Source organism: Entelurus aequoreus, linkage group LG12 (assembly GCF_033978785.1).
Source record: "Entelurus aequoreus isolate RoL-2023_Sb linkage group LG12, RoL_Eaeq_v1.1, whole genome shotgun sequence".
Classification (NCBI taxonomy): domain Eukaryota; kingdom Metazoa; phylum Chordata; class Actinopteri; order Syngnathiformes; family Syngnathidae; genus Entelurus; species Entelurus aequoreus.
In genome coordinates this window covers 16,708,549-16,736,083 of record NC_084742.1, presented here as the reverse complement: position 1 = coordinate 16,736,083, position 27,535 = coordinate 16,708,549, and the positions used below count along the sequence as shown (strand labels likewise).

At 40.4% G+C, this 27,535-nt stretch overlaps 1 protein-coding gene across 1 annotated transcript in view; it reads right to left on the bottom strand.

Annotated features, from left to right (window-relative positions):
* The window catches only part of chchd3a (coiled-coil-helix-coiled-coil-helix domain containing 3a), a 127,677-nt gene that overhangs the window by 79,381 nt on the left and 20,761 nt on the right, over positions 1–27,535 (bottom strand). The window contains exons 4-5 of the mRNA XM_062064902.1: positions 18,482–18,575; positions 3,523–3,703 (exon numbers count right to left, since the gene is read on the bottom strand). Of these exons, the coding sequence (XP_061920886.1) occupies positions 3,523–3,703; positions 18,482–18,575 (275 nt within the window). The remainder of the gene's footprint in view (positions 1–3,522; positions 3,704–18,481; positions 18,576–27,535) is intronic.

Genomic DNA, 27,535 nt, shown 5'->3' with positions numbered 1-27,535 from the left:
ACTGTTCACCTAACCCAAGGTTCATAAAGCTTATATATTTTAAAAAAGTTACGTACATACGCAAAAAAAAGTTGCGCACATACGGTCAAGCGATCAAATGTTTAAAAGCCAAAGCTGCATACTCACAGTAGCACGTCTGCGTCTTTGTCATCCAAATCAAAGTAATCCTGGTAAGAGTCTGTGTTGTCCCAGTTCTCTACAGGCGTCTGTGTATCGAAGTCAAAAGTCCTCCTGGTTAGAGTCTCTGTTATCCGAGTTCTTCCATCTTGACTGCATCTTTCGGGAATGTAAACAAAGAAGCGCCGGCTGTGTACTGTTGTTGCTGACTACGTTCGAAAAATACGTCCATTTCGCACCGACAACTTTCTTCTTTGCTTGCTCAGCTTCCTTCTTCATAATGCAATGAACATGATTGCAACAGATTCACGAACACAGATGTCCAGAATACTGTGGAATTATGAAATGAAAACAGAGCTTTTTCGTATTGGCTTCAATGTGGAAGGCATACCCGTGTTCGCCGGGCTATGTCACGCGCATACGTCATCCTCAGAGGCGTTTCGAACCGGAAGTTTAGCGGCAAATTTAAAATGTCACTTTATAAGTTAACCCGGCCGTATTGGCATGTGTTATAATGTTAAGATTTCATCATTGATATATAAACTATCAGACTGCGTGGTCGGTAGTAGTGGGTTTCAGTAGGCCTTTAAGTTACCCATGTCTTGGGCACTAATACACCCCCATACCATCACAGATGCTGGCTTTTGAACTTTGCCCCTAGAACAGTCCGGATGGTTATTTTCCTCTTTGGTCCGGAGGACACCACAACCACAGTTTCCAAAAACAATTTGAAATGTGGACTTGTCAGACCACAGAACACTTTTCCACTTTGCATCAGTCCATCTTAGATAAGCTCGGGCCCAACGAAGCCGGCGGCGTTTCTGGGTGTTGTTGATAAATGGCTTTCGTATGTCCTTTACACACTTTTTTTGTTGTTGTTGGTTTTTGATGCAGTACCGCCTGAGGGATCGAAGGTCACGGGCATTCAATGTTGGTTTTCGGCCTTGCCGCTTACGTGCATGAATTTATCCAGATTCTCTAAACCTTTTGATGATATTACGGACCGTAGATGGTGAAATCCCTAAATTCCTTGGTACTCATTCCTTACGAAATGAGTACCATAGGTTATCACTAATACCATGAAAATAGCCATCACATTACAGTCATTTGTGTACAAAGGTACCAAATTTTCATATACTGTTTCAGTTTCCGTATGTTGGAGCACAGAACAGAACACTAACTCTAAACGGTCCAGCATGAGCGCAACCTAAAGCTAATTTATCTATTGTAAATTGTGGAGTAAAGATGGGCCTTGTGATGCAGAATCAATGAGCTGAATTTAAAACCGACACAACGTTTGAACTCTTGCCCTGGACTACAATTGTAACTCCTTAGCATGGCTGCAGAGGTTATGGTTTTAGCTTGGCGTGGGGAGGCATAACTGTTCACATGATGGTTTTTATTGTGTGTAATGTAGAGAAGGAAATGTATGTTGTTGTCAAAGAAGTGCTCTCATCGTGACCTGTATCTTAATGAGTAGAATGGGCGACGAACTAATCAATAGCACGCCCAGCAGTAGCAGTGTGCCCCAATGACAAATGTTTTAAGCGGCAATCAATGTCAAGAACAGGCTTCAGGTCAATTCACATTCAATTAAAAGCACAAGGAAATACAGTCAAAGCTCTTGATTGAATATTGAACTACCTTTTAAAGATACTTAATAACAACATGTTCTGCCTTACTCGAATGAAAGCGAAACGCTGCCTCAGCAACAAATCGAGTGTGTTTCAGGACATCTTAATGAATTTATTTGTGAGAATGAAGAATAATGTGCACAAGTCTCTCGCTTTCTCTCTCGCTGCTTGCTGCCTCATAAAAAGTAATATTTTTCCTATTATGGCCATGAGTGTGTGAAATGAGTTATACCATCAATAGCATGTGTTTGTAGAAGACAGAAAATGTGTTTAGTCCCAAAAACAAAACAATTTAGGAGAATACAGACCACAGACAGAAAGTAAGAAGGCACACATAGAGAATATTACATTTCATGGCAGAGATATCAACTGACTATGTGTTGATGTAGTGTGTACGCAAGTCTGGAGGTAAAGTGTTTGTGTGTGCAAGCAGAGGATCAATGAACTCTCACTCACAGTGATGCTCACACACCAACAACCTTGAAATTTTTCAGTGAGGCAGGCATGATCTGTCCAATGTGGCACAAAGATTCATTCACCTTACAGAACGAGAGCGCGCTCATGAAAAAAGTTTGCAAATTTCATGGAGTAAATCAATGTTGCACCCAATTTTCGTCCGAAAGATTTTTATCACCGAAACAACACTGCGCAAACCGAATGTTTTGATGACGTAAGCAGGAAGCACACGCTTGTATGGAATGGAGGCAACATGTCTGCAGTATGGACATACTTCAATGTAAGACATTCATCTGCAAAACGTACAGTGTGGAATATCAAGAAGTGGATCTTCTGCAAAGACATTATCTATGTCGGTTTAATCACCTGAAATCGAAACATTCCAATCGCCATTCTGATTATGTGAACACCACCACCCAGAAAAGGACCTGAGCGTGTCGACTTCGTCTGTGGCGCCATTCAGTATATGGCCCGCATATTATAATTTTTGTTTCACAATGTTGGAATTCCTGTGGTAAACAAATATTTTTGGAATTTTAAGATTGTTTTATTATTTGAAGTATAACTACAATGCTTCGATTTGTGTTAGGTCACTACACAGTCATAGCTATAAACGCAATGGTGGTAATAATAATTTATTTCTGTGTTTCGGTTTTGTTCCTTGGTCTCTTCATTTCCGGTTTCGGATTAGAATTTTCATTTTAGTGCATCCCTAGAGTGAATGCATACATGTCAACTGGAAAAGTACTCCTCCACCAGGCCCTCAATCCCAATAGTAAAAATGTCCTGAATCCAGACGGTGATCTGAAACAGCTCCAAAATGTACTTATATTTTCCTTATCACATTTCCGACATTTTCTGAAACTTTCATCAAAATCTGCCCATAACTTGAAAAGATGAAAATTAGGTTATTGTTATATCTAGTGCAATGTATGTATTGTGCAATGTCCCTATAAAATAAATGAAAACATTTGGTGTTATCTACAGTAGAATGAAAGAACAGAGTCTAGCCTCTTGTCAGACAGCCACTGCCTTTGTCTCTGTGGGTGGAGGCGAGGCCACAATCACACACGCAAAAGTCAAAGCTCATGATGTAAACGTAGAATAAAGTACTACATTATTATATTGACCAGACCCAAAATGTTATGATTTGTTTCTTATCCCTTCTGGACGTTTCCTGAAAGTTAAGGCTTATACAGATATAAAGGATTTCTAAATTTGAAAATATGTTTTTATCTGTTACAAACCCCACACAGAAAGACAAACTATTGGCAACAATTACATAACCTCCTGGCAGAAGAAACAATGTACTTACAAAGAGCTGAGCACGTAGCTTTTCGTCCTCAGTGGCGATCCTCTCCCTGAGGACAGCCTGCTGGAGGCTCTCCTGGGCGACAGTGCGTTCTGAAGACAGAATTCTGGACACCTCGTCCTCCACGTGACGCCTGGTCTCAGCCTGAGCTTGCGCTGATGTACGGGCTTTCTCAGCTTCAAGCCTGCGGGACATCGACAACATCGTCCAGTAAATATTTTTCCAAGGTTCACGTTTTTGTGAGAATTTTAACATTGATGAGGCCATAGGAAACAATGTCTTCTTTGTGGTATTTTAATTAGCACCTGTGTAATTCAACTGCGAAGTGTCAAAGTGTGATGAGCGTTTATCAGCTGAAACCCACAACACAAGCCCGGTGCGAGACAGTTGCTACATGTCCCAAAATGATTCAAAAAGGTCACCAATGCAATTAGGGACCCAATGAAGCACAGATAAATGCAATTATACTCGCTTATTAATTAATTTTCAACACACATGAGTTACAAGCCTCTGAACACACAGAAGAGGCAGCAAAACAAATATTGGAGATGAATATGGATGGTTTCAAAATACTTTGTCAATATTTAACGTCTTGAAAACAGCAGTATGAAGCACACACCGAGACCACTATTTGAACCCCGTCGCTGGGTTCTTGCAGTTACCTAGCAACACGTTTCCTGGTGCAGCGACAGTGTGCTTGATTAGAGAGAGCATAGGAGGAGTGTCCCTGAAACCCTGAAACATCCTCTTCTGTCTGAAATCAAACGGTGGTGACGATCAAGTAAAAAAAAGACTGAGGATTCAGCTGAAGATCCAATAAACTTCAAGTTGAATCCTAAGGGAGCACAGACTTAAAGATTAGTAGAACAATGCCAATACTCACTAAGTGAAAAATAGTTCAGTGAAAATTGTCTTACACATTCAAACTATTACAAATTAGACTAAGGGTGTACTCCACAGCGCATACCTGAAAACATTTGCATTTCTGAATATGGGAAATTTTCCAGCAAAACAAGGGATTTTAACTTTCATCACAAATAACCGTTAAAATAATTACGAAATGTGCCAGACGGGATTCAAACTAACGTGTGTGTCACTAACGGCTGGGCCATTGTGACACACACTTCCACAAGTTAGCGGGTTATGTGGTGTCATAGAAAAGAACTCTGTAAAATGTCATAACAAAAAAACAAAAAACAACTCTGGTCCGCTTTCAAGTGTTTATATTGGAGATATTTTTCAAGTTGGCTAATGACATTTCTCCCTTGATGTTAAAGAAAGCATGAGGAAGTGTGAGCAGCTTCCTCCTCTGCTTTCGGTAAAGATAACAAGCCTCCTATTTGTCAAGATATTTACACGTAGTTTTTGTTTTTTTCCATCATATTCTTGTCCATTCATCTCTCTCGCGTTGTTGATTTGACTGAATCACGTAACGCGCAACTACGCTCCTGTAACGGTTTTTTGGTTCATGCTGTTTCGCAATACAAGTATTTTAAAGAACGAACTTCATCACAGAACCAAAAATAAACTCGGATCCCGGTGTCTCTTCTCTTTGGCTGTCCATCGATTACGATGATGACGTTGCTCCAGTAATGGGTTATTTAGGGGGGTTTCGTATATGCCATTGCATGTGGCTGTGCAGGCCAATGCGCGACCCGCATTGTTTGCCACATGTGGGGCAGATGTAGTCCACGCTTAAGAGGGGGGACCCTGCAGCGCGCTGATGTCGCTGTAATCGTTGTTGTTTTCTCCTCTCAGTGGTCTGCTCCTGGAGATGAGCAATGCCGACGTGACTGCAGTTGCGCCAGGTGTGGCGATCAGCAGCCAAGACTTCCAGTACGGAAGGCTGGATAGCACAGCGCTTCAGGAGGGTTTTTATGTGGTCCTTGTAGCGTTTCCGCTGACCCCCAGGAGACCTACAGCTTTCCTGGAGTTGGCCGTAGAGGATCTGTCGGGGGAGCCTCTGGGCGGGCATGCGGATTACATGCCCCACCCAGCGCAGATGTCTTTGCGCAAGGAACACTTGGATGCTGGGTGTTTGGGTCCGGTCATAAATATCCACATGTGGGACTCTGTCCTCCCAGGTCAGACCCAGGATCCGTTGCAGGCAGCGGATGTGGTATCTCTCCAGGATTCTGACGTGCCTTTGGTAAGGGGTCCAGGCTTCCGAGCCGTATAGAAGTGTGGACAGACAAACTGCTTTGTAAACAGCTGCTTTGGTGGAAACTGTCAGGTTTCTGTTCAGGAAGACCCTGGTTTTGAGCTTACCGAAGGCAGCAGACGCTAAACCAACACGGACCTGGATGTCATTATCGATGTTACAGGTGGGGGACAGGACGCTTCCGAGGTAGGTGAAATGTGGAACGATGGTGAGCTGCTGACCATCAATGTTAAAGACAGGCACTTCTGACTGGTGGGTAGAGTGTTGCGCAATGATCTGTGTTTTTGAAATGTTGACCTTGAGTCCTAGGGCACTGTATGTGGATGACACCACGTTAAGTGCACGTTGTAGAGATTCTGGCGTGTGGGCAAGGAGAGCACAATCGTCAGCATACTGAAGTTCTAGGGTCTGTTGTTTTGTAATTTTAGTGAAGGCCTGGAGGCGCCAGATGTTGAAGAGACTGCCGTCCAGCCGGAACTGTATGTGGATGCCATCTGTGATTCCCAGAGCTTTGTGTGAGAGGAGGGTGACTGCTGAGAGAAAGATGTCGAATATGACAGGGGCTAGGACACATCCCTGCCTGACCCCGACTTTCACATTAAAAGAGGGGGATTGCTGGCCTCCAATGCGGACACAGGCTCGCATCCCATCGTGTAGTTGTCTCAGGATGTTGAGGAACTTTCTGTATGAAGAACTGAACTGTATGAAGTCACTCTCCTATTTTGTGTTTGTAACAATGTGGCGTTGCTGCAAGTTTTTTCCCTGTCGGCCACCATATTAGTTACACAGGCTCGCTTACCACCTCATGTCCAGCACGTTACACACAATGTTACACAAAGTATTTGGTTGGTAGAGCAGCCGTGCCAGCAACTTGGGGGGTTCCAGGTTTGATCTCCGCTTCCGCTATCCTATTCACTGCTGTTGTGTCATTGTTCAGGACACATTACACACCTGCTCCCAGTGCCACCCACACTGGTTTAAAATGTAGCTTAAAGATGTAGATAATTAACCTGACTCTCGACAGATCCTTGTAGTTCGCTGAGCTCCACACAAGGATCTGGGACTTCTCAATAGTAGATGTATTTTAGAAGGCGGGGCCTTGTAAAAAAAATCATTGTATGTGATTGGATAAACCACTTGTCCGTTACCTTGAATGACGTGCTACTTCAATCACTCCCATGGAAATCAACCCGTGATGCTGATGAGAGCGACGCTGGGAAATCCAAAACAGAACAGCCAACATATTGGATAACGACAGAGCGAAAAGTTAGAGAACTTTTACTGAAACAACGGACCAATGTCAGTAGACGATCGATGTCGCAAAACAGTTGCAATAGCAGAATCAATGTCAGCACACGACTCCTCACTGCATGCCGCCATTGTTGTTTGAATCAAACAGCATACTGCTGACCATCAATGTCACATCTATGAAATCCCGCCCGGCAATCCTGATTGGTTCATTATTTTTTGCTATCTTGAAGGAGTTTGCAATGCCCTCGAGCCCAGATCCTTGTATGGAGCTCAGTGAACTACAAGGATCTGGCGAGAGTCAGGTTAGTAGATACTGGGTTTCACTATGTAAAGCACTTTGAGTCCCTAGAGAAAAGCACTATATAAATATAATTGACTTTACTTCACTTTTTAACAAAACCATACAATAGTCAGCGAAAGATCCAAATAGACAGGCCGAAGTGATGACTGTAAGATCCCATGCTGTTACCTAACCCTAACCCTAAGATGACACAGAGGTCATGGTGGATGCCTCCAAGTCGCCATGTATCCTGCAACCGGACTAAAACGTCAAAGAGTAGCGGAGAACAGGAGGAGATGGCTGGCATGCCCCCCACCCCAAGACCAAAAAAAAAAAAGAAGAAGTGAGTAGCAGCAACATGACATGTTTGGCCCTGGAAGAAACCAAGCAAAGAGGAAAGTGAGGAGTTGGGAAAAGAGATGGGAGGGAGCCCAGCCACGTCTACTCACAGTCCGCTGGGCTGCACATGTCAGCACACTCCATCCATCATATGGTTCACACACACACACACACACACACACACACACACACACACACACACACACACACACACACACACACACACACACACACACACACACACACACACACACACACACACACACACACACACACACACACACACACACACACACACACACACACACACACACACACACACACACACACGAGGCGCTTCCTAATGACCTTTTACATGCACCATTTCCATACATTCGCTGCTTGGCCACTATACCTGTAAAGCAGACTCTAGGTCATGATTCGGAGCAGTGAACTGGCTTTGGCACTATGCAAAAACACCGTACATAATAAGATAGCAGAAAGGAAAAGCTAGCATAAAAAATAACTTCTATGACTACCTGGATGCTATCATTCTGCTTCAGCTCTATTGCTTTCTCGCCATTATTGCACTCTCCCTGGGATATTGAAGACATTTTTCATTTGGCTGTAAAAGATTGACACCAGGTGGGGAAGAGGCTAGTAAAGGAAAAACAAAAATGTTCAGTTTAAATGGAATGATGTTGAAGGACTACTGAAAATTAAGCGGCAACACTTGCAAGAAAACAACTGGGTTGGCGGTGTTTGGGGACGGCTTTATGGATGTATTGATTGATTGATTGATTGAGACTTTTATTAGTAGGTTGCACAGTGAAGTACATATTCCGTACAATTGACCACTAAATGGTAACACCCGAATAAGTTTTTCAACTTGTTTAAGTCGGGGTCCACTTAAATTGATTCATGATACAGATATATACTATCATATATACTATCATCATAATACAGTCATCACACAAGATAATCACATTGAATTATTTACATTATTTACAATCAGGAGTGTGGAGGGGGGGTGGGGTGGGGGGGTGCGGATATGGACATCAAGTAGTGGACATAGAGAGAGAGAGAGAGAGAGAGAGATCAGAAGGCATAAGAAAAAGAATCTGCATTTGATTGTTTACATTTGATTATTAGCAATCCGGGGAGGGTGTTAGTTTAGGGTTGTAGCTGCCTGGAGGTGAACTTTTATAGCGGTTTTGAAGGAGGATAGAGATGCCCTTTCTTTTATACCTGTTGGGAGCGCATTCCACATTGATGTGGCATAGAAAGAGAATGAGTTAAGACCTTTGTTAGTTCGGAATCTGGGTTTAACGTGGTTAGTGGAGCACCCCCTGGTGTTGTGGTTATGGCGGTCATTTACGTTAAGGAAGTAGTTTGACATGTACTTCGGTATCAGGGAGGTGTAGCGGATTTTATAGACTAGGCTCAGTGCAAGTTGTTTAACTCTGTCCTCCACCTTGAGCCAGCCCACTTTAGAGAAGTGGGTAGGAGTGAGGTGGGATCTGGGGTGGAGGTCTAGAAGTAACCTGACTAGCTTGTTCTGAGATGTTTGGAGTTTAGATTTGAGGGTTTTGGAGGTGCTAGGGTACCAGGAGGTGCATGCGTAATCGAAAAAGGGTTGAACGAGAGTTCCCGCCAGAATCCTCAAGGTGCTTTTGTTGACCAGAGAGGAAATTCTGTAGAGAAATCTCGTTCGTTGGTTAACCTTTTTGATTACCTTGGTTGCCATTTTATCACAGGAAAGGTTAGCCTCTAGAATGGAACCTAGGTAGGTGACCTCATCTTTCCTGGTGATGACACTGTCACCTACTTTTATGGTGAAGTGATTGACTCTCTTAAGTTTGATGTGGGACCCAAACAGGATGGATTCTGTTTTACCCAAGTGGATGGTAAGCACCTAACAAGAAGTCATGCCGTATAATGGTATTGTGGTTCTGTGGCTTTTGGCCTTTTGGCAGCTCCAGGGTTGAATCCGAAATATCCGTACGCTTGGCGTATGTCATGGAATATCTTACGGACAAGGGGCCATTGACCACTTGCTATTGTTAGTCCATGTTCAAGGTAAGATGTTACAAACCATGTCCCTGTGAGCTAGAGCATATCCCAGCTGACTGTGGTACACCCTGTACTGGTCTTCAGTAAATAAAAGAACTTGGAGACAAATTTACACTAAATAATTCACACTCACATTCACACATTTAGCGCAGGTGTCGACATGTTACCAGAAGCTCGTCACGCCTTTCCAAGTACCTTGCTAGAGGGTTCAAGAAATATTCTACTGGCCGAACAAATAAGCTTTTTGAACGACTCTTTTACATAAACAACAAGTAATAAATTCCAGAATAGTATAAGATAGTAACTGGGAATCGATTCTCATAGCTTAGTAGATCGCCATTCAAAAATATTCTCGCAAGTGAACATCATGTCTCTATACCAGGCCTCGAGGGGCACGATCTCAAGAGTTAACAACTGGAGTTTTCAGGGGGTAAATATTGGAATTACTTCAACTTCATTGATATAAAAGAACATACATGTGGAGTATACATTATTTTGCAATCACACTTAAAATGAATAAATTACTGTCTTCACAATGCACATCCGAGTCTGAGCGTCTGTGGCTTTTATTGCTGGTTGTTTGTCATTTTATACTTCAGCTACTGGTTTTATAATTTTGTTTTAACTTTATTTTGGTATTAAATGTATATGCAGACTGAAAACATTGTGAAAGTGAGTGGAACAAAAAAGTGAAGCTCAAATTCAACCCATTCAAACAGCAGCATGGCAACATTCGACTGGAGTAAAGTTAATTTATTATTTATATATTTATCAGTGCTCATGTAAATTTATTTTTCCTAAAGGAACACTAATACATTTTATTTTTTTTGTATTAAATTATCTGTGATAAATCGCGATTAATTAGGTATTAACGACAGACAAAATACAACTAATCACGTTTAAATATTTTAATTTAAAATATGAGCTTGCAAAATATAACTTTTTGACTTTGAATTATTGGGTCATGTCCTGTTTGCCACTTTAAACAATCATCTGTGTATATGTGTGCAATATTGAACTGTATTAGTGTGCTATAACAACTGACCAATTATGGAAAATATTTCACGTCAATTAAGACTGAAAAGATTGAACACATTTCATACGCTGAACTCTCCAAGTGTTAAAAATGTAATTGAGTTGGGATAAACAAGAAAGACAGAGTTTTGGAAGACTGAAGGTAGGTATCAAATTAAAAGGTATTTTAATGATTCATATGATGAGGTATGGCATGATATTAAACATCTAAAAATGTTGTAACATACAGTACGTAGATGAACCAACATTTTGTTTAACAAATATAAACAAGTGTGTTTGTCTGACCTGCAGTGTGTCAGTGGGTAAAATGCGTAATATAGAGCATAATTTCACAGCATTCCAGTTTTTACTTCATAACGTGAGATACATGGGAGATGTATACTGAAACACAAGATGAACAAGAACACTTTTTTTTTTTTTTTTTTTTTTTTTTTTACAGGGATTTTATTTCATCATTTAAAACACTCCCTTGTGGTCTACATAACATGTAATGGTGGTTCTTTGGTCAAAATTTTGCATAAATCATGTTTTACGAACTGTTTTTAAAGGCCTACTGAAACCCACTACTACCGACCACGCAGTCTGATAGTTTATATATCAATGATGAAATCTTAACATTGCAACACATACCAATACGGCCGGGTTAGTTTAGTAAAGTGCAATTTTAAATTTCCCGCGAAATATCCTGCTGAAAATGTCTCGGTATGATGACGTTTGCGCGTGACGTCACGGATTGTAGCGGACATTTTGGGACACCATTGTGGCCAGCTATTAAGTCGTCTGTTTTCATCGCAAAATTCCACAGTATTCTGGACATCTGTGTTGGTGAATCTTTTGCAATTTGTTTAATGAACAATGAAGACAGCAAAGAAGAAAGCTGTAGGTGGGAAGCGGTGTATTAGCGGCCGGCTGCCGCAACACAAACACGTAGCCGGTGTTTCATTGTTTACATTCCCGAAATATGACAGTCAAGCTTTACCATTGGCCTGTGGAGAAGTGGGACAACAGAGACTCTTACCAGGAGGACTTTGAGTTGGATACACATTGGCCTGTGGAGAACTGGGGACAACAGAGACTCTTACCAGGAGGACTTTGAGTTGGATACGTGCTACCGTGAGTCCGCAGCTGCGGCTTCCAAACATTTGATCGCTCGCCCGTACGTGCATGCCGCTATGTGCATGTCACGTACGTAACTTTGGGGAAATATATGTGCTGTATGAACTTTGCGGAGGTGAACGGTACTTTGGGCTGTGGGATTGAGTGTGTTGTGCGGGTGTTTGATTTGTATTGGCGGGTTATATGGACGGGAGGGGGGAGGTGTTTGCTATGCTGGATTAATTTGTGGCATATTAAATACAAGCCTGGTTGTGTTGTGGCTAATAGAGAATATATATATATGTCTTGTGTTTATTTACTGTTTTAGTCATTCCCAGCTGAATATCAGGTCCCACCCGCCTCTCACAGCATCTTCCCTATCTGAATCGCTTCCACTGCCCTCTAATCCTTCACTCTCACTTTCCTCATCCACAAATCTTTCATTCTCGCTCAAATTAATGGGGTAATCGTCGCTTTCTCGGTCCGAATCGCTCTCGCTGCTGGTGGCCATGATTGTAAACAATGTGCAGACGTGAGGAGCTCCACAACCTGTGACGTCACGCTACTTCCGGTACAGGCAATGCTTTTTTATCAGCGACCAAAAGTTGCGAACTTTATCGTCGATGTTCTCTACTAATCCTTTCAGCAAAAATATGGCAATATCGCGAAATGATCAAGTATGACACATAGAATGGACCTGTTATCCCCGTTTAAATAACAAAATCTCATTTCAGTAGGCCTTTAAGCTGTTTTCTGACAGTCTCTTCAGGATGCCCGTTTTGTTGGCTGTCTTTATTTTTTCTTATTTCAACACTGTCTTCAACACGGTTTTAGTTATTAGCGCTTCCATTCCGAGTCTACTGACAGATATATATATAGGTTAGAACTATATGATACTTTGTATTAGAAATGGCAACAGCGGAGGATGCATGTGCATGTACAAGCCAATCTGCCCCACAAAAAGAGGATGGAGAAAAATAAGGAGCTTATTGGCTACAGCGCTGGACTATTATGGCATACTCACGCAAAGCTCTTCTGCACCACATATGGAGATATCTGCTGACGTCACAATTGGGTAAAACGTAACAAAAAACGGATTGTTTGGAGGAAGTATGAAAGAAGGCAACATTGTTTTATAAGTATTTCCGCAATGCTCTCATGGGTTGATTTAATATTTTCTGGACTTAAGCAGATCCCAAATATACAAATACAGGTACAAATGGGTAAAAAAAAAAAGTTGGTTTCGTGTAATAGGTTTCCTTTAAGTTTTAATGCAATTATTGAATTGTGGAGTTCAACATTTTGTTTATGATCTGACAAAACAAGCTTATTTACATGGGTTGGGTTGAAAAAAGCTATGAAAATATATGTTGAGTCGAGAATAAGTAAATAAATGAGTAGCTTTCAGCCAATTTCAATCTGTAAATGTAGCTGTCAAAGGAAAAAAGGTTGGAGACCTCTGATTCAGAGTCTCTAATTAGCCTACTATGCAAGTTTTTGGGATGCGTCAGGAAGCCCACTACAATTTATTAATCCTATTATGCGCCTTGTGACACATGAATGTTTACAGTCGTCAACATGTGTCTGGCAGGAAGGAGTTAGGCAGAAAGCACCCTGAAACAAAGGCATTTAGAAGCCCTATGCAATATTGATGTTCGGAATAATGCCGCTGAATGCAGGCCATGAATATTTTAAGGCCCCTCGCGTTCTCCCTGACACATATGCACTTGCACATAAACACCTGAATGCTGGCCGCGTGAAAGCGAGTGCATGGTAGAGAGGACAATGCACAGAGCTAATTCATTTTAGAAGTGTGAGGAACATAAAAGCCAGCTAGCAATAAAAAGTTAACTGTAATGGTTAGTATATGACTACGGCTGATCAGTAGCATAGGGTCAGCAGGGCTCTATTGACTATGCAATGTGGTGCATAAACATCGGCATTATTCCTGCAGCATGTGAAACTTATTAAATAAGCTTTGCACAAACAACAAAACATGTCCGGATAAACAGATGACAAAAGGACGCAATAGATATAAGAGCGACAGCAGTTCTGTCCTGCACTCATCTTATTTCTTGGAAGTGGTTCTGCTCCGATGCCTCGCAGAGAGGCAAATCTGCACCCTGCAGCTGCTCCTTGCAAACAAATGAGTTAGAGGGGTTACATCCAAATTGACTCCTCACTGAGCCCTAACTTTGCTCGCATGAAAAAAAAGAAGCCAGTTCATTTATGGCTTGAAAGCTCCACCGAACCAATAAAGCCTCAAGACTTTCTGCAGCACAACTCACTCGATTCCAATCGAAGCAAACTTTTAGCTATAACTCGTATGTTTAAGCATTAAAGAGGCAAACACCAGCAGAGGCAATCAAACTATTGCACTTAAGAGGCAAAACTTATTCCAATGTTTCCCACACATTCATCTATTTGTGGCGGCCCATCATGGATAAAGTTGGACCGCCACAATAACATTAGGTGATATGTTCTTTCTTTTTTAGATTTGATACTCTCCCCTTGCTCACTAACACATTCTAATCAGGCTAATCTGAGTGGCTTGTAGTTACGATACAGTAGGCTGTATTTTAGTCTGTATAGTCAGAGACTAGGGATGTAACGACAAACAGTTTAATGATAAACCACAGTAAAACTCGTAAAGGTTAGTATTACTGTTTGAATTAAAATGATGATAAAGAACGTGACTGATAACCACACTTTCATAAACACAGGGGCTGCTGATAAACGAATGCCACAGTGAACCCTGTAAAATCTGACTAAAACATCTGGTCTTACTTTTTAGCATTAGCTTATAGCTAGCGATGGACAAATCTTTATTTTTCCAAGCAAAGCGAAAGACGAAATTCATAGTGAAAAACAGTGCTGAGACGAAGTGAATGATATGCATTGAATTAAAAAAAGAAATAATCAAAAACATGATAGAGCGTGTAGCTCGCTAACTTGGTGAAGCACTTGGAGCATGGCACTCCTAGCCTGCACCATACTGAAGAAGAATGATGAAAAATAGCATTCAAACGGCAGACATGTATCCATGAAAATATGGAGAAGCTGCTGATGGTGTGTTTTACGGCAAAGCAGCTTGAAAGAAGCACTGTAGAAGTTCACTCTCCAATGCTTTACATTATCATTACATTACTTCATAATACTGTACTTGTTTGCACTATTTTCTATTGTACAGTTTGTCTTTATTTATTTATTTATATTTATCATTTAAAAGTTAGTTTTTTTCTTTTTAAATGGCATGTTTATGCTAAAATTGCACTGTTTTAGTCCCGAGCACCGATGAAATTGGTTTTAATTTACTGAGTTTTTCAAGGTAACAAACTCGTATCCTGAAGTACTACAGTACTTTCTAATTTATTCTTCTTAGCTGGTTACTCTCTGCTGTAATGCGGTGCCAGTTAGACTTCTGTTAGTGTACAAAGCACGCATTTTTTTGCGGTTTCACTACTACACATTCAAACCAGCTTAGCGGTTATCATGGCCTCTTCTCTAACTTCTAACTAACACTGACTTCTCTCTACTGTGTTTTGCGACGTGCGTCTGTGCAAGTTCCACATTTTAGAACTGCCTGTATTACTTTATTCAACACACTTAAATAATCAATCACATGTGTCCATTAAATCAGAAATGTCCACGTCCAAATTATGATGCATCTAAGAATCCATCTTTTACCCCACCTATAAATCTTATTCGGGCATAATTAATAAAAACAAACACAACACAACCCGTAATAGGTAAGCTAACACACAACAACAAACTACCGTTCTATGTGAGTAACAACAACTACACAAGTAACAAACACTTAACTTTAACTGGTATTTACAAAGTATCCACATAGCATGCTGGGTACTCTGGCTAAAACGCCTCTTGACACAACAATATTAAGATCAAGGTTTCTTTATTGATACCCCAAGTAAATGGTTGCACAGATGGTAATTCAACACCAACACAGAACAAGCGAGATATTAAATGTACAATGACATGAACATTATCTATAAAATCAGCGCACAGTTTTTTTTTTTTTATTGCTCAGCCACTCTTTTAACACACACACTGCTTCACCAAATGAAACCAACACCCATAAATCAAATCAAATCAACTTTATTTATAAAGCACATTTAAAATTTACCACAGGGGTAGCCAAAGTGCTGTACAATAGGCAGGTTAAAAGATAACAAGAGAAACGAGCAAACACAACACAACACAAACAGAGCATGATAAAAAATAAATAAATAAAACATAGAAACAGGTTCACAGCAGGTGCATTATGGGACGCCATAGCAGGATGGAGATCAAAGAGTGTTAAAGGCCATGGAATAAAAGTGTGTTTTTAAGACAATAAGACAATAACTTCAGGTTTGCATGCCTGTGGAAAACAATATGTTACAAAGTATTGCAAGCCAAACTATGCACAGATTGATGCAGCCATCATATTTTGAGTTTCACTCGATTTGTGTGCAACAAGTGAGAGGGTCCAAAGCACAGAGACTCATATTAAAAAGGAATGTGGTGATAAAAGGGCCAAAGCTTGTAAATTCCAGAGTCTGTCATTGCAAGAGTGGTTGAGTTCACACTAACTTCAGAAAATGTGTCAAGAAAGGTTGCATTTTGTTGTTTGATCCCCTTAGGCAATTGAACAACATTACTTCTTTACGGCACAGCAACCTGCATGGCGGCTGAGTGAAAGCAGAGAGAACGAGTGGCACATATGCAGCCGAATAATATTTAGTCGACTTGTAACAGTGTCTTTCTTTCCAGAATTAAAATCTATTTTCAGGCGGGCAGCTTAGTGGCGTGCACATAAGCACGCACACACAGGTACACACAAGTGCTGCTGATGATTGCTTTCTTGTTTAGGCGTGCATTTTTTTTGGTCTCTCGAGTCTAAACAAGGGCTTGAAAGCCAACATGATGTCCATTAATTGCAAGGAGGGAGCAATTCTGAAGCACTTACTCCTTTGAAGGGACATCAATATACAGTGGCTAAAGGAAGCGGTTACATTAAAAAAATAATATACATAAGAGAGCAAAACGATTTGTCCGAGCCACTTTTGTCTTGAATGAGTCTAAAGGAGGAAGTTGATTAATAACCAACCCCAGCTCATCCTGCATTGTAAGAGCTTGGGAGTTCACTAGGGTGCACTGGACAGTATCCAGGTTTATTAAAGGGGAGGCAAGAAAAGGGGGCAACCTAATTATTGCACCTGCTTGCTTGTTGATGCTCAAAAAGAAGTCTACTCCTCACAAAGTGCGTATCTTAGCCGAGCATGTCGAAGGGATCGCTTGCTCTACGCTCAGGAATTTAGCTCAGGTTATCACCTTTCCTTTCACAAGCATGATTAATTGATCAGGAAAAGGAGAGCGATTGGTGAAAATGACGGTGATTGGACAAAATATGTCGGGAAGTTGCAGGCTTTGGACAAATTTGGAGATTGAATTTGCGTGAATTGGCGCACTCATGACACTGTGAATTTCTGTGGGGATGGTCTAATGTCTGTACTAAATGTATGCTTGCATGTCTTCCAAAGCATTTTGACCACATTATTTATCATGCATTGTTTCCCATAACTTAATGGATTTGTAGTGGAACAACCACCCCAAATAAACTTGGACCGCCACATAAAGATTTGGCACTCTTTTTTTTCTGCTCGCCATCACTCACTAACATATGTAACAGATAAGTTAACATCGAACAACAGCAAACTACAATTTTATGAGGGTAAAATTAACTAACACATTTTTTCATTACAAAGTGCCCGCAAAAGGCTTGCTGGGTACTCCAGAGGCAACCCCATTCAAGGCTGCAATAACCTCCCCAAAACCAGTGTCCTCTGCAGTGGACTTTTTTGTTTTGCATTATTAAGCGATATTAAAAGTACAATGATGTGTTTATCATATTTTGACTCAGCGCACAATAGTGTTGTCCCGATACCAATATTTTGGTACCGGTACCAAAATTATTTCGATACTGTTCGGTACTTTTCTAAATTAAGGGGACCACAAAAAATTGCATTATTGGCTTTATTTTAGCAAACAATATTACGGAACATTAAACATATGTTTCTTATTGCAAGTTTGTCCTTAAATAAAATAGTGAACATACAAGACAACTTGTCTTTTATTAGTAAGTAAGCAAACAAAGGCTCCTAATTTAGCTGCTGATGTGTACAGTAACATATTGTGTCATTTATCATTCTATTATTTTGTCAACATTATTAAGGGCAAATGGTAGAAAATGAATTGTTCATTTACTGTTGATATCTGCTTACTTTCTCTTTTAACATGATCTATCTACACTTTTGTTAAAATGTAATAATCACTTATTCTTCTGTTGTTTGATACTTTACATTAGTTTTGGATGATACCACAAATTTAGGTATCAATCCGATACAAAGTCGTTACATGATCATACATTGGTCATATTCAAAGTCCTCATGTGTCCAGGGACGTATTTCCTGAGTTTATAAACATAATATACATTTTAAAAAACCAAAGAATATGTTGTGATGCCAAAAAATATCGACGTTATCATAGTATCGACTAGATGTACCGAAAATTATTCATTAGTATCGCGGTACTATCATTTTCAGATCACTGGTGAATGTTATAAGGCGCAGGCCAGCACCTACAGAGTTTTTCATACTGGTCAATGATGCCTGAACACATGAGCCATTTGACATCGCTACCATTACAGTGCAAGTGTACCAAATATTGTGGTTAAGTGTGCGCCTCACCAGGTTTGCAGGTCTTGCTCTGCTTTGACTCTCTGCTTCTCCAGACCTTCATACAACTCGTCACTGATCTTCTTCTTTAGGGCTTCTTCATCAACTAAAAAATATCAAAAAAAATTTGTTTGGGCATACCAAAGCAAACACTGAATATATTCTCATGAAATCACCTTTCACAACACGCAGGTACAGACAGTCTATATGCTCAAATCACTGCAACACCTATCTTCCTGTATTCATGTCAGGGACATCACACACGTGGACGCCTCTTGTGTCCTCGCCAGTCTATCTTGGCAGGTAATTAAGCATGAAAGTAAAGATGGCAGCCGGCGACCAGGCCAAAACGTGCTCTGAAGACTCAAGTGGCACACGGTGTTCTGCGCTGTGTGTAAGTGCAGAGATTACACTCACACTGCTATAGTTAGATGGGATAATCCCTATTGTCAGCGGCTATTATTACCTGGTAAAATGAAAGATCAGTGGGACACGCAAGTGGAGAAAGACAATTTCCTTTAAGATGGCAATGAAATAAAATACACGTTGAATTGCAATTGGATAAAGGACTGACTTGCTGTATTTTTTAAATGCTCTATCTGGCCATTAAATATAATGCCATTAGAGGTAAAGCAGAACATGAACACAAACAAGAAACATATGGTAGCAGATGACCACAATGCCCCCCACTGGACATCTTTGGAACGTTTCCTCAGAATTACACTAACACATGTCATAAAACACTACTAGACACTTGTTGTTGCAACGATTCGTCAATGTTGTAGACCAGGGGTGTCAAACTCATTTTAGATCGGGGGGCCACATGGAGAAAAATCTACTCCCAAGTGGGCCGGACTGGTAAAATCACGGCACGATAACTTAAAAATAAAGACAACTTCAGATTGTTTTCTTTGTTTAAAAATAGAACAAGCACATTCTGAAAATGTACAAATCATAATGTTGTTGGGGTTTTTTTTACACTTACATGTTGTGGTTAAACGTATTCTATCTTTATTTGTCGTGATTTATACTTTCTGAATAAATTATCTGATAATGTTCATCAGTCAACTCATTGGTGTTCATTTTCAATCTATCAAGATAAAAAAAATAATTTCAAAATCAAATTACAGTATGTTATTTATGTAGTTTGCTCATTTTCCTCAACTGGTGCACTAACATCATGTGGTTTATTTATTTTTACACATGTAGCATCATCTACAAAGATACAAAGAATTGATATTGCGACATCTAGTGGACACATTTAGAACAGCCGTTTCTTTCATTCAAAAATTTCGGCAAACTCATTCTGCGGGCCGGATAAAACCTGCTCGAGGGCCTGATCCGGCCCGCGGGCCGTACGTTTGACACCACTGTTGTAGCCAAATAATATTTGTTGACAAATTATTTTGTGGGTAATAGTCAGTGACTTCAATACTCATATTTTTCCGGAACAGAAACAAACATGCGCAAGTGACAGCAACCAGTGACCGGCAAGTAATGACTGTGGCCACAAAAGAACAACGCAACGAGCTAAAACATTAAATAAAGAAACATTTTACCTTTTTTTTAATTTATTTGACCGGGACAGTACAATTAAACATTGCTACCCATAGGTAACCGATGTCAAAGTACATAAAACTTCAATCAATCAATCAAAGTTTATTTATATAGCCCTTAATCACAAGTGTATCAAAGGGCTGCACAAGCCACAAGGACATCATCGGCCACAGGCTATTTTGCAACCCTTATCCGTGGTTAGGCTTTTAAAGAAAAGTTGAGAAAAGTGAAAAACACCTACAAAAAGATTAAGACAAGCACAAAATAAAAAATACATTAAAAATAATTGGCCCTATTTGTCCATACTACATCCAATTCTAGTGCTGACACTTCTGATTTTCCTTAAGGCACTTTTTCAGTTTTGTGGAGAAAAGTTTAATGTCCGACTGTGACTTTAACTCCAGTGGCAAAGAGTTCCACAGATGTGAGGCCTTCACTGAGAACGCAAACTGACCCAGAGTCGTCCGGCACCTTTTAACTCTACAGCTCTCACCGACTGCAGTTTGAGTCTGCACACCTTCACTACTGTATCTTTGTATTTCTGTACACATCACATCAGGGACTAATCCATTAGGACACTTAAAAAATAGCTTTTAAAAATGTATAAAATCATCAAAACTCATCATGTTATATTTTTGGGTAGAATGGCAGTGATGATGCTTCATTGGTTTTTGGTCACTTAAACACGTCAAAGTACTTAATGACGTCTGTGATGTGGACCATTTACAAGGGAGATCTGGAGAATGCCATCTCCAACAGTCCTGTAATATAGTTAGCTTGTCAGCTAGCCAGCTAACAACAGAAAGACAGAGTTGTGTGAAAAATAGATTTAGCCATCATTTTAGCAATAGTCCGCCAGTTAAACTAGAAATTGCATTGCACCGGTCGCCCAGGGGGGGTCCCCACATCTGCAGTCCCCTCCAAGGTTTCTCACTGTATCCCATTGGGTTGAGTTTTTTCTTGCCCTGATGTGGGATCTGAGCCAAAGATGTCTGTGGCTTGTGCAGCCCTTTGAGACACTCGTGATTTAGGGCTATATAAATAAAGTTTGATTGATTGATTGAAATCTATATATCCGTGTGCGGTTCTCTAGACAGATCATCACAAAATGCTCTATTCTTTTTGAGGATGAAGAATAGATAGATTTAATATTGTTTTGCTTGTTTCCATTGCTATTTTGACATGCCTTCTTTACATTGAAAAGGAACATTTCTACTGACATACTGTAGATTACAGCACATTATTTTTCTTAGGTTGTAAGGAAACATTGAAGAATTGTGTTGCCTCGTCTAACATCATGTCACTATCTCCAGTGTGTATTACGAGTGCGGTCATGTGACTGCCAGGCGCCGTTTGCTTGGTAAAATGGAGTCAAACGTGACCAGTGTTTATGTTCACAGTCACGTGACAGTGTCCCTCGGAAGAAGTCTCTTTAACAAGCCAAAATAATTAGTCTTTATAAGCAGTAACCAATATATTATACACATAATGATGATTTACAAATGTTGTAAAAGTAGGGTGTTAATACCCAATTCTGCTTGCTGTTAACTCTGACATCCGGTCCGTCACTCAAATACGTCCATATGCAACATAAACAACAATAACCATTCCTATTGTTACACAACAGAGAAGATGCCCGTAGACGACACCTGCAGAAGTCCACTCTCCAAAGGAAATACTTACATTACATAAAACTACTGTAGTTGTTTGTAGTACATCCTATTACATTGGTTTTCTGAGCAATATTTTTTTTTTAAAAGGCATGTTTTATGTTAAAATGGTGGTGTTTTGGGGGACCAAGAATCATTTAAATAGATTTGAATTAAGTTCAATGGACGCTGATTTGAGATACGTGTTTTGCGTCACAGAATCAATTGACCTAATAAATTGGGGTACTACTTTGTTGTACTTATACAGTGACACCTCAATTTACGAACTTAAGTTATTTAAAGGCCTACTGAAACCCACTACTACCAACCACGCAGTCTGATAGTTTATATATCAATGAAATGTTAACATTGCAACACATGCCAATACGGCCGGGTTAACTTATAAAGTGCAATTTTAAAATTCCCGCCACACTTCCGGTTGAAAAACTCCTTTGGATATGATTTATGCGCGTGACGTCACAACAGCAACGGAAGTGGTTGGACCCCATCGGACCCGATAGAAAAGCCTCTTGTTTTCTTCAACAAAATTCCACAGTATTCTATACATCTGTGTTGGTGAATCTTTTGCAATTTGTTTAATGAACAATGGAGGCTGCAAAGAAGAACGTTGTAGGTGGGATCGATCGGTGTATTAGCGGCTAAGTACAATACTTACAGCAACACAACAAGGACTACTTACTACGCCTAGCCGATGCTTGCCGCCAAACCCACGGATGAAGTCCTTCGTCGCGCCGTTGATCGCTGGAACGCAGGTGAGCACGGCTGTTGATGGGAAGATGAGGGCTGGCTGGCTTAGGTGGAGCGCTAATGTTTTATCATAGTTCTGTGAGGTCCGGTTGCTAAGTTGCTAAATTAGCCTTAGCGTCGTTAGCAACAGCATAGTTAAGCCTAACCAGGCTGAGAATTTTTAACCGTGTAGTTACATGTACATGGTTTAATAGCATTGTTGGTCTTCTGTCTATCCTTCCAGTCAGGGGTTTATTTATTTTGTTTCTATCTTCATTTGAGAACGATGCTATCACGCTAGCTCAGTAGCTAAGTGTGTCACCGATGTATTGTCTTGGCGATAAAAGTCACTTTAAATGTCCATTTCGCGTGCTCGACTCTCATTTTCAAAAGGATATAGTATCCGAGGTGGTTTAAAATACAAATCCGTGATCCACAATAGAAAAAGGAGAGAGTACATAGTTCTGTGAGGTCCGGTTGCTAAGTTGCTAAATTAGCCTTAGCGTCGTTAGCAACAGCATAGTTAAGCCTTACCAGGCTGAGAATGTTTAACCGTGTAGTTACATGTACATGGTTTAATAGCATTGTTGGTCTTCTGTCTATCCTTCCAGTCAGGGGTTTATTTATTTTGTTTCTATCTTCATTTGAGAACGATGCTATCACGCTAGCTCAGTAGCTAAGTGTGTCACCGATGTATTGTCTTGGCGATAAAAGTCACTTTAAATGTCCATTTCGCGTGCTCGACTCTCATTTTCAAGAGGATGTAGTATCCGAGGTGGTTTAAAATACAAATCCGTGATCCACAATAGAAAAAGGAGAGAGTACATAGTTCTGTGAGGTCCGGTTGCTAAGTTGCTAAATTAGCCTTAGCGTCGTTAGCAACAGCATAGTTAAGCCTTACCAGGCTGAGAATGTTTAACCGTGTAGTTACATGTACATGGTTTAATAGCATTGTTGGTCTTCTGTCTATCCTTCCAGTCAGGGGTTTATTTATTTTGTTTCTATCTTCATTTGAGAATGATGCTATCACGTTAGCTCAGTAGCTAAGTGTGTCACCGATGTATTGTCATGGAGATAAAAGTCACTCTGAATGTCCATTTCGCGTGCTCGACTCTCATTTTCAAGAGGATACAGTATCCGAGGTGGTTTAAAATACAAATCCGTGATCCACAATAGAAAAAGGAGAGTGTTGAATCCAATGAGCCAGCTTGTACCTAAGTTACGGTCAGAGCGAAAAAACATACGTCCATCACTGCCTCTCAAGTCCTTCACTGTAACGTTCCTCATCTACGAATCTTTCATCTTCGCTCAAATTAATGGGGTAATCGTCACTTCCTCGGTCCGAATCTCTCTCGCTCCATTGTAAACAATGGGGAATTGTGAGGAATACTAGCTCCTGTGACGTCACGCTACTTCCGGTACAGGCAAGGCTTTTTTTTATCAGCGAGCAAAAGTTGCGAACTTTATCGTCGATTTTCTCTACTAAATCCTTTCAGCAAAAATATGGCAATATCGCGAAATGATCAAGTATGACACATAGAATGGATCTGCTATTCCCGTTTAAATTTTAAAAAATAATTTCAGTAGGCCTTTAAAGTAGTTTGTAAATTGAAGTTTGTATAGTGAAGCAAATTTCTCCATAGGAAACAAATGTAAATATGAATAATGGGTTGTAGACCCGATAAAAGTCCATATTTTAGTGAAGTTTTGCACACTTTAAACACAATATAAAGTGCTATACCGAACTGTATTATAACAAACCTAACAAGAGGGTGATGGATCAACTTTCTCTTTACTAATAAGCCAAAACAACAACAGGCCGCTGCCCTCTGTATGCGCTGCTCAGCCAACACGCGCACACCCACAGAAGTCCCTTTGGTGCCCTCCCAAACGATCAGAAATCACAAAAATCTTTAACTTTAATAAACATTTAAAAGGTAAAATCCACTTGGATTAACATTGGCAAAGGAAGAGCTGAAGAGAAAGGAGCAGACAGGCAAAGGGAAGGAAGAAAGGGATCAAGGGGGAGGGGTCTTGCTTTTAAATGGACAAAAGTTAAAATGTTTATTTGTAACAATGGGCCGCACAGTTCTTTTAGTAAACATTTCTGAATGACATAATCCTCTTTATTGTTAGTCAGCACTCAGCACATGGCTAAAAATATTGCAAGCCGAGTATAAAAGCTGATGGCTGAATTGGCTAAAGCAACTAATCGGATTATGATTCATACACCTTGTATGGATTCATAATTCGATTAGTTGACTAATTGTTAAGATAGTTGACAATTCCTCGACTATCTTAACAAATAGAAATTAGTTGCATTCCTACTAGACAATACTATTTATGACCCATGTTGGGACCTTAAATGCCAGATCCAAATGAAGACATAACATTTTATTATCCCCAAATTGTACGTGTTGGTAGGAATCCTACAAAATCCTTGTAAAATGTCAGTTAGCTTAATACCGACTTGTTCACTATTTGTCCAGACACATGATGCAGAAGTGATAATGACATACCAGTTTGTTGCGCAGCTCTGCGGTGAATACAGAAAACCCACTCTCATTACCATTTATTTCCCCCTACTACCGCCAATCATAATAATCCCGTTCACCTTCCCACAGCAGTTTTAGCACACCCACACGCTTCATAATTTGGCTCTGGGGCTACCCACCTGCTTAAACAAAACAAAGCGCTAACTTTAAACTCTCAGTAAATTGCAAGCAAACAAGAGGCGGGAAATATGAGGCGCAGTGTACAATAGAGCTGCAACGCTACTGCAGGAAACCACCCTTCATGCCTCCAGCCATCGTGTTTGACAGCAACAAGAAGTTTCATTGACCGACAACAGGAAGGTGTTTCATTACAACTCTATTAGGATCAGCCACGCTCCACTTGGAAGGTAGATGTTGGAAATATTATTCTCCCCGTTGCCTGAAATGTTAGATACATACTGTAATAAATACAGTCAAAGAGCTCAGGGATTTTAATGATGGTTTAGTACTTTCAAAATAAGTGTTTTCCATACATTCATTAACTTGCGGTGGGAAACCACAAATAGACTTGCTTGTTCACCCTTTCTCATAAACATAGAAGAGATGAACTCTGTTGATTCACTTAATTTTCAACATCAAATTGATGAGCCTTTGATGTGAGCGATGTGGAATGACAACGCGAGACACGCATTGCTAAAAACACGGATCGAGTTTTTGCATAACAACTTACGTGCATGGTTTCAGCACATTGAAAAAGTATTTCTACGCAGTGGTTTTGTTGTAGTGGCTGGGCGACGGCCATAAATAGCAACGGCGCTTGGAGGATCCTCCGAGCTGCCGGTGAGTACTGTAATCTACAGTAGAACACGCTCAAGGCTACTGTATTGGGTGAAACAAGTGTAAGGGTGACTATGTCTATTTTTTCATGTTTAGAGGGCTCTAATTATGTTAGAAAAACACATTTAGAAGGTCTTAAAAGGTTTTTTTATGCTCCATAAAAATATTACATTTATTAATCATAATCCCACTTCACGAAAAGTTTGATTACCACTGAAAGTGACTGTATTATATGGAAGTAAACACTTGGAAGGTAGATGTTGGAAATATTATTTTCCCTGTTGCCTGAAATGTTAGATACATACTGTAATAAATACAGTCAAAGAGCTCAGGGATTTTAATGATGGATTAATACTTTAAAAAGAAGTGTTTTCCATACATTCAGTTACATGTGGTGGGTCTTAAACAGTTTTTATGCTCCATAAAAATATTACATTTATTAATCGTAATCCCACTTCACGAAAAATTGGATTACCACTTTCAGGCCTGGAACCTATTGGCAGTGATAAACAAGGTATGACGGTATTATCTGGAAGTAAACATGATTATTTGATCAATAACATGATGTGAAAGATGAGTATAATTCTAATAAATTTAAGAGTTCTCACCCTGACATTAGGAACTTTCTCTCCTCGCATGTAAAACTGGCATTTCAACTGCCCTTTAAACGCTACCCTATTTACATTGGAAATTTAAACCATTTGGCCATGCACTCTGAATAGAAAAGTAACATTTAAAAGTCTGCCGAGTTCAGGAGAGCTGTAAAAACTCCCCACTTATCGCAGTATCCTTTCCCGGAGACAAGGCTCCGATAGCTAGCAGGCCCCAGCGGAGGTCAGTGAGAGACCGCCGCCTGATATGATAAACACTCTCCGGGGTCCTTACTTTGGGTTTGGCGCAATCCTGGATTGACGGAGCTCAGGTCAATCCTGAGTAGGACATGTAAATGTTAAAAAGATTAAAAACTCATCATCGTCTTAGACGTGCGGCCCCGTTGTTCCGTTTCCTCGCCTCGCCACCAATCAGCAAACCCTGTGGAAAACCTTGCGCGGGAGAAAAGAGATGGGCGACTATTGCCAGTGGAGATAATAGACGAAGGCAAATTGCATTTCTCATCAGGACTTTCATTAACCCCTGGGACCCGCGTGTAAGGCGTAATCTGTAACATTAACACTTCCTCACGATTCCAGCGGTGAGAACGCACACCTTTCACCACGCTCAATGAAAAAAGGAAAAAAACTCTTCCAGCCTCAAGCAGACAGGTGCCATTCTAGCCTTTTTTAGACTCACACTCGTGATCATCAAAATGCTCTTAACTGACAGTTGAGGCCTTTCTCCAGGTAATAAGGGATGTCGAAAGGAGAGAGTCCACACTTCACAAGATTCACTCCGCTTCATCCCAAAGGGAGCAGCAGAATAGTGTAGTGCAGACTATTAGTCCGGTGCAGCATGTGGGCATCTGCTCTATGAATATTTATAGCACAGCAGAGAAGGTCGGGAGGTTCTTCACCTTGAGAGAGGTGGAATCTGCACACATTCTGACACATCTATAGTCACATCGTAGTGTGAAATAGATATAAAGGGGAATAGTACTTTTTGGGGAATTTTGCCTATCATTCACAATCCTTATGTAAGGCAAGCACATGTTTTTCTTTTTTTAAATCAATCAATCAATCAATCAATGTTTATTTATATAGCCCTAAATCACAAAAGTCTCAAAGGGCTGCACAAGCCACAACGACATCCTCGGCACAGAGCCCACACAAGGGACGTCGATGTGA